This window comes from Diabrotica undecimpunctata, chromosome 9 (assembly GCF_040954645.1).
Source record: "Diabrotica undecimpunctata isolate CICGRU chromosome 9, icDiaUnde3, whole genome shotgun sequence".
NCBI classification, from domain to species: Eukaryota; Metazoa; Arthropoda; class Insecta; order Coleoptera; family Chrysomelidae; genus Diabrotica; species Diabrotica undecimpunctata.
In genome coordinates this window covers 19,722,436-19,730,817 of record NC_092811.1, presented here as the reverse complement: position 1 = coordinate 19,730,817, position 8,382 = coordinate 19,722,436, and the positions used below count along the sequence as shown (strand labels likewise).

Sequence of the window (8,382 nt, the reverse complement as noted above, 5' to 3'; positions counted from 1 at the left end):
AAATTGGATATTCTCGCTTTAAATCGCGCTTTAACTAAATAGTGACAATATTGTAATAGTAGTAATAATAAGACAATAGTAATTTATAACTACTTAGCCAAATGGAATATCAAATTGTAACAAATACTTAATACAGCGTTTCTCAACCTTTTACCAGTTGCGACCAAATTTTATATAATTATTTTCGCTGCGCCCCCCCCTTATATTATAAAAATATGGGAGGTACATGAACTTTTTTCGGTGGTACCGAAATTTTTTAAGGCACTTTTCACACACTGGAGTGCCATAAAGACAATCAAACCTTATCGTTATTAAAGTATATTTATTTTTCAAATTTTTTAGCCAGTCTATCTAGATCCGCCATTGCACCAAACTTACAGTAAAACCTTAATTACCAAATTACCGAGAAGAAGTATATTTATTGATATGTGGCAACACCAATCTAGAACCGATCGTTTCTCTTCGCGAGAAGCTCCGAGTTCTCCTCTCTCCGAGTCTCTCCTCCTCAGACCCAGACCTAGTCGAGTCAGTTTAGTCAGTCCAGTCAGTCCTTCTGCACCCGTTAAATTTATTGTGAATGTTTATGTTGTAGTTTGCGTGTATTAATTGCAGTTCACGGTATTAAAATATTCCAAGCAGTAGGTAAATATACTTAAATTTATACAAAATCATGGATAAATTTTTAACTGGGCGTAAGCGAGCATTCGATACTAGTGAAGCATCAACAAGTGTACAGGCGAGAGTGGTTCCAAAAATAAAATCAAGAAAATATTCTCAAGATTACTTAAATTTTGGGTTTACGTTTACTGAAGTAAATGAAGAACGGCCTCTATGTATCATTTGCTCAAAAATTTTAGCAGCCGACAGCATGAAACCAAATAAACTTAAAAGACATTTGGAAACGCTTCATAGTGAGTGCATTAATCAACCCCGAGAATTTTTCGAGCTAAAATTAAAATCACATGAAAAACAAAAATCATTTTTTAAAAAAACTTTGACTGTAAATGAAAAAGCTTTATTTGCCCTTTATAAAACCTCCCATCAAATAGCTAGATGTAAAAAGCCTCACACTATTGGTGAAGAGCTTATTTTGCCAGCTGCAATTCAAATTGTAGAAACTACGTTTGGAGATAATTTTGCCAAAAATTTGGAGTCTATACCTCTATCAAATGATACTGTTGTCCGTCGAATTTGTGATATAGCTGAAGATGTACAGGATCAGCTACTCGGGAAGTTGCGCGACAAGCTGTTTTCGATTCAGCTTGATGAGGCAACAGATAGCAATAAAGATGCTCATTTTATTGCCTACGTTCGATTTTGTGATGGCATATCATTAGTAGAAGAACTACTTTTTGCAAACCAATAGAACTAAAAGCAACGTCGCTCGCATTATTTGCTATCTTAAACGATTATATAAATGAAGCAAAAATAGAGTGGACGAATTGCGTCGGAATATGCACAGATGGTGCTCGTGCAATGTCCGGAAAATTTCATAGTCTACAAGCGCTTATGAAACAAAAGTCTCCAATGTGTATATAACCACACTATATGATCCACAGAGAATCTCTGGCTTCCAAAGAAATGTCTCCTGGTCTGAATATTGTGCTAACAACGGTTGTAACAGTAGTTAATTACATAAAAATGAGACCTTTGAAAACCAGAATCTTTTCTGCACTTTGTAAAGACATGGGTGCATTACATTCAGCATTATTATTTTATTGTGAGGTAAGCTGGTTATCACGTGGGAAATTTTTACAATGTGTTTTTTAATTAAGGCATGAAATCGCTATTTTTCTAGAAGAAGAAAATAGACCGGAAGCTGAGATGTTTCGAGATAGTTTATTTTTGATGAAATTGAGCTACTTGGTTGACATATTCGAGAAACTAAATATTTTGAATATTCAGCTTCAAGGAGCCAATACACATATATTGGATAGGAGTGATAAAGTTAATGGTTTTTGTAAAAAATTGGAATTGTGGAGCAGAAATTTAAAGCAAAAAAACCTAGAAATGTTTGCAAATGTGGATGAATGTATTAAAACTTACAAGGTTGAAGAACAACATGTGAAAGTTGTTTTTGTAACCATTGAAAATCATTTAGCAATGCTGACTAAAAATTTTAAAAGATATTTTTTTGCCGACGACAAATTAATAGGTAGTTACGAGTGGGTTAGGAATCCGTTCCAAATTACACCGGAAGGGCTCTCTACTGCCGAAGAAGAAACCTTCATTGACTTTACGACAAATGATGAAATCAAGAAACAGTTTAATAATAAATCCCTCTTTGAATTTTGGCCAGGAGTAAATGATGAGTTTTCTGCACTGAAAACCAGAGCGTTCCTTTTTTAACATCCTACCTTTGCGAAACAGGATTTTCTGCTGTGGCTGCTTTGAAGACCAAATATAGATCGCAGCTAAATATAGAAAAAGAACTGAGAACGTCTATTTCTAATATTACACCCCGTTTCGATAAACTTTGTCTACAAAACAAGCTCAAGGAAGTCACTGATTTATTATTAAACTTGTTCATAATTTAGTGTTCAGTGCTCTTTACAATTATACCTGTTATATCAGTGTTCATGTGTATTTTATTTTTTATTTTGTAAGAATTTTGTTTTGCTTTGATTTTAGTAAATTAGTCAATGTTGTTTATGTTTTTTTCGAATAGGCTCACGCCCCCCCCCCCCATTAATGATACCGCGCACCCCTAGGGGGGCGCGCCCCACAGGTTGAGAATCACTGACTTAATATGTTTGTATATTTATCAAATAAATATTTGTGTTATATTTGTAGATTTATCAAATACAGATTTCAGATATAAAAGTTATTATAATTATTGCACAATTTAGCTACATTATAAATCAAAAAGTTACCAGTTGGATAAACTAGAAAAGTTCGGAGTTAATAAAACACGAGTTAATAACGAATTCATCAAAAACTTGCAATAACGTAATGATCAAGCATCCGCACATTGGTAGGTATAGTGAGGTATATAGTGAGGCTTTGGCGAAGCTTAAAAGCAAAGTTGTGAAGTTAAAGTCAAGAGATGTATTGCATTATTTCTTCACATTTATTTACGAATATGCAAATAAACATTAATTTAATTGAATATCGTCATAAATGGATATATACCGGGCATCAGTAAGAGGTACGTTATAAATTGAACAATATGTTTTAGACAGCATAAAAGCTTTTGACAAGGTTGATCGAAAACTAATAAGGAACATACTAAAAGAAAAACATTGTCAAATACATCTTATATAGGTACAATACAAATTCTAACTAATAAACGAACATTGGTGCTAATAAAAGTCAACTCAAGGGTTACACAAGGTTGCTATTACCAATTCTTCTTAATTTGTATATCGATGATTTAATTCTTCTTCTTCATGTGCTTTGTCCGTTCCGAACGTTGGCAATCAACATGGCTATTCTGACTTTGTTTACGGCAGATCTGAATAGTTCAGCAGATGACAATCCGAACCATTGCCGCAAGTTTTGGAGCCACGAGTGTCTTCTCCTCCCTGAACCCCTTCTGCTGTCTATTTTCCCTTGAACGATCAGTTGTAGTACTCTATATTTATTATGTCTCATAACGTGACCCAAGTATTCCAACTTTCTTTTCTTTATACTTATTCCTACCTCTCTGTCTTTACCTATCCGGCGTAGTACCTCTTCGTTGGTCACGTGCTCAGTCCAGGATATACGTAATATACGTCGGTAAGCCCACATTTCAAAGGCCTCTACTTTTTTCATTAATGTTGCGGTCATTGTCCACGCCTCCATTCCATATAACAAAACCGGGAATACATAACATTTCAGAAGTCGAATTTTGAGAGGTAGGGTGAGGCTTTTAGAGGTGAAAATTTGCTTCATGCTAGTGAACGATGCTCTTGCCTTTTCTACTCTTATACGTATTTCCTTCGCTTAATCCCAATTTGAGTTAACTGTTGTTCCCAAGTAGATGTACGAATCCACGTGTTCAATTCTTTCATTGTCTAATATCAGTTGCTGTGGTGGCTGTTGGGTTTTGCTTACTAACATCCATTTGGTTTTTGTGATATTTAGTCTGAGTCTGTATTGTGCACTTGTTTTTTGTATCTTACTTATTAGGCAACTCAGTTCCTCCATGCTACTTGCTAGAATCACAGTGTCATCAGCATACCTTATGTTATTAATTATTTCTCCATTTATCTTTATGCCTTCTGTGCTTTCCTCCAGCGCTGTCTTAAATACTTCTTCTGAGTATATATTAAAGACAATAGGAGACAAGATACAGCCCTGTCGTACCCCTTTCTTGATCTCAATTTTATTGGTCAATGTAGATCCTACTTTCACTTTAGCTGTTTGGCCCCAATAGAGACTCGCTATTGTTCGAATATCTCTGTAGTCGACTCCGATCTTATGGAGAACTTCAATTATCTTTTCGTGGTTTACGTTATCGAATGCTTTTGCGTAGTCTATAAAGCATATGTACACGTCTTTGTTCATATCTCTGCAGCGCTGGATGAGTACCTGTAGACTAAAAAGTGCTTCTCTTGTCCCAAGAGAATTCCGAAACCCAAACTGCGAATCTCCAATGTTATCCTCGCATTTTTTGCTTATTCTGTTGTAAATAACCTTGGTGTATGCCTTCGAAATGTGGTTAATTAGAATTATCATCCGATGTTGATCACAAGACTTTGCTTTTGGTTTTTTCGGTATGGCAACAAAAGTTGACTCTAGCCAGTCTTTAGGAAACTCCCCTGATTTAATTAAAAAATGGAAAACTACTTGTCACAATCCTTTAACACAATCTTCTGATGTCGATAATAAAGCAATAGTACCAACGACTGAAGACAACCAACAAAAGGCGAAACATTAGAATCAAGACATGCTTCAAAACATATTTTTTAATTATCCTAGTTGCGATTTATCTTTTGACTTTTGACTAAGACAATTCCAACAATTTCGTATGGTAACGAAAGGGTGAAACTTGTAATGCTATCCATGCTATCGAGATGAGATTTTTGAGAAGTGCTAGAGGATATTATATGAGGGCTGACCTGACCGAAAAACCAATGAACAAATTAGACAAGGGTAAAGTCTTAGAATAACTCCTTCCGCTCCATCGTATCCACGTATAGATATTTTTAGGTATGGCGAACTTTACCAAGATATCCTCATACGAATAATCATATAGGGGATATTAATGCACTCTGTAAAAGTGGTGTAGGGCTTTGTACATTAATTTGGATCGCAGTAGGACATGGATATCCATACGGCGATATTATGGTTAACCATTTTTTAATTCCCAGAACAATGTAAACAGCTCAAGGTCGACGTTCAGTCTGGTGGCAACCCAACGCAGCGGCAAGATATTTATTTAGTGCACGTTTAGAGTTTGCTGAGAGAGCACGTGTTCTTTTTCTTGCCTATTAGGTACGTAATTATGTTTTATATTAGTAAAAATGGACTCAGATCTCGAGAATGAAAGTGATTTAAGTTATAAAATGTCTAATAGTGACTTCGAGAGCAATTCAAACAGCAATTATCCATCAACGGATGAGAAAGAAGTCACTGATGGGATACAAACGAGCGACAAGACAGCCGTTACGGATCCGTTTGTTGATAAGCTTGAGATTTACCCAAATTTCGCTTTGACTATAACTTTCACCCAGCTATTGACTTTCAAGATTGTATGGAAACTGTTAACTGTTTTGAGTCATTTGTAAGTAGCAGTATTGTTAAGAAACTATGCGAATGGGTCGATCAAAGAGCTGATAAATATTTTAATGATAATCCCCACACCGCCATGAAAGTTTTTGATCTGACTTATAAACCAGTGACAACAGAAGAAAAAATGTATCTGTTTATAGAGCTATATTTTCTCAGTGGATTGACCAAGTGTCCGCAAATTTCAAATTATTGGAGTACAGATAATATATGTCTTGGTCCTCGTGTTTTTCATAAATCTGTTATGAGCCGAAATCGCTTTTTGACAATTCTTGACTCACTCACTAGTTCACTACTACGACAGTCGTAGTAGTGAACTAGAAGTGACTAGTGAGTGTAGTAGTGTCTGGGGGCTCGGGAGACTGAGACCTCGGAAGCCCTGAAGAAGACATCAGAGAGGATGTCGAAAGCTCGGCAAAATGGATATCGACGCGGTTCAACCCGGAAGACTGGTGAGTTTAATATTAATTTTTATAATAATATTAATCTTAGCTCTAAGTTTAATATATATATATATATATATATATATATATATATATATATGTATACATAAAGCACTCGTAATAGAATGGGATGTTTTCGGTCAATTTGGAGATAAAAAAGACAAGAGTTGTGCTATTTTATCTATTTATTGAAGACGTTTCTCTTGAAGAAAATCTATCTATTGAAGACGTGCATCTTTAAAAGATCTGTAGCATTAAAATGTTATTATTGTGAAGAAACATCAAAAATTAGTCTACTTAATACTGCCATCGAATGCCATAGTCTGTGGACTAGTACGCATTTCGATGCGCATCGCCCCGCCTCGAATTTTTCCATTGGCTCTTGACCTGGAAATCCCTATTTATCGCTCGAACAGCGCATATAAATATTGGCGATTTTCAGGTCAGCCAAGTCAGTCCCTCACGGGCTCTCCGAGAGCTTAGTGCTCTCGGGACTCTGCTTCCTGCATTTATTTTCCATACTCTGTGGCTGAGAATTGTTTCAACTTAACTTGGTGTTTTTATTTTGACGAAGAAATTGTCATGTAAGAAATATCTTGCCTTTTTCAAGGCAAGACACCGAAGATAAATACTTTCCAAGTCCATAACCCGAAAATGGACCTAAGTAGAGGAGCTCTCGACAGTATATTCGAAGCCCTCTACAGAGCACCCGGGGATATCAGAAGGTAGTTAGACCCTTATTTGTTCCCCCGAGGTGACAATACATCAGCAAAAACACAGAAACACAGAACGCTGGAAGATTCCCAATTTAAGTAATTTTATATTAATTTTTTTAATTTAACTTTTGAAAACATTGACTGATTATAAAATCTATCAAAAAATGTAATTGTTAATTTTTATAAAACTTCAGCTACCACTTCCAAACTCTGAGGCTAACGTATTTCTGCGACTTAAATTGGTGTTTTTTATTTATTGGTGTATTTTATAGTGTTTACTAGTGTTTTGTGTAGTGCTGTGCTCATTTAAACATTATTTTTAATTATATTTACATGTATTCTTTTAATAAATTTTTTCCCAGCCACAGAGTCTTCAGAGGAGGGGGGATGTCATCAAGTGCTATAGTCTGTGAACTAGTGCACTCTGATGTGCATCTTATATCGCTAAAATACATGTATATATAAGTAAACGATTTTTAGGTCAGACAGGTCAGTCTCTCACCGGCTCTCCTAGAGTCACCTGTCCTCTAGGGGCTCTGCTCCAGCTACCATTTCCAGACTCTGAATCTTTTATGGAGACCCATATAAAAAATATATCGTCCGCCACACCATACAATGAAAATCCTGCTATCTTCGAGCCAACCCCCCCCCCCCCCAACCAACTCATCATCGATGATAATAAATGATCCGTCCGCTGTCCCCAGTAGCAGCAGTGCAAAGCCTAGTAAACAGTAGTTGTGCCCGGGGGCTCAGAAGACTGAAGAAAACATCAGAGATGATGTCAAAAGCTTGGTGCAATGAGAATGGACGCGGTTCAACCCGGAAGCCTGGTTAGTTGAATATTAATTTTTATAATAATATTAATCTTAGTTTTAGGTTTAATATATATATATATATATATATATATATATATATATATATATTTATATATATATATATATATATATATATATATATATATATATATATTACGACCTATTGTTCCGGTAGTAATAAAATTTTGTCGAATATATCTTCCTATTTTAAAGTTCCTTTGTTATCATATATCACACAAAGTGTAGTAAACTACATCAAGCATAATAGCTCTAAAGCTATTATACTACGAAATCAATAAGCATTTAGAACGCCCAACACAACAATGACAAAGTTTATGAAAACTCATAGCTGTCGAAATAACAGAGTTCCCTTCGAAGCGGTCCGATTAGATTCGGTGGCTATTAAATTTAAGGTCAAAGGCCATGACAAATAGGTCAAATCTGTTTGTATACTTACGGTGGTTTGTTATGCAGATCCACTTCCCTGTTTAGTTCATTTGAACCTAACACTGAGGTTAAATTGTTGGAATTGTGGGCATACTATATAAGCTATATTTGAAAGGAAGACAGTATAGCACTTCTTACAAAAAAAACTGTAATATGTTAATTTTTACTAAACATTGTAATAATAATCGTCTTATAAGTAAACTTTGTTTATTTAGTAGTCATTATAAATTGTATAAAAAGATTATA

The 8,382-nt window shown here is 35.3% G+C and overlaps 1 protein-coding gene across 1 annotated transcript; it reads left to right on the top strand.

Annotated features, from left to right (window-relative positions):
* The first annotated feature begins 670 nt into the window (after positions 1–670).
* Positions 671–1,366, top strand: LOC140450457 (protein FAM200B-like). Its single transcript, XM_072544098.1, has 2 exons — positions 671–911; positions 1,050–1,366. Exons 1-2 carry the CDS (start codon positions 671–673, stop codon positions 1,364–1,366), a joined length of 558 nt encoding a protein of 185 aa, XP_072400199.1.
* The last annotated feature ends 7,016 nt before the right edge of the window (positions 1,367–8,382 follow it).

Coding starts and splice junctions, on each gene's coding strand:
- LOC140450457 (XM_072544098.1), top strand. CDS start 671: ATGGATAAATTTTTAACTGGGCGTAAGCGAGCATTCGATACTAGTGAA. Junction 912..1,049: donor ACATTTGGAAACGCTTCATA/GTGAGTGCATTA, acceptor CCCATCAAATAG/CTAGATGTAAAAAGCCTCAC.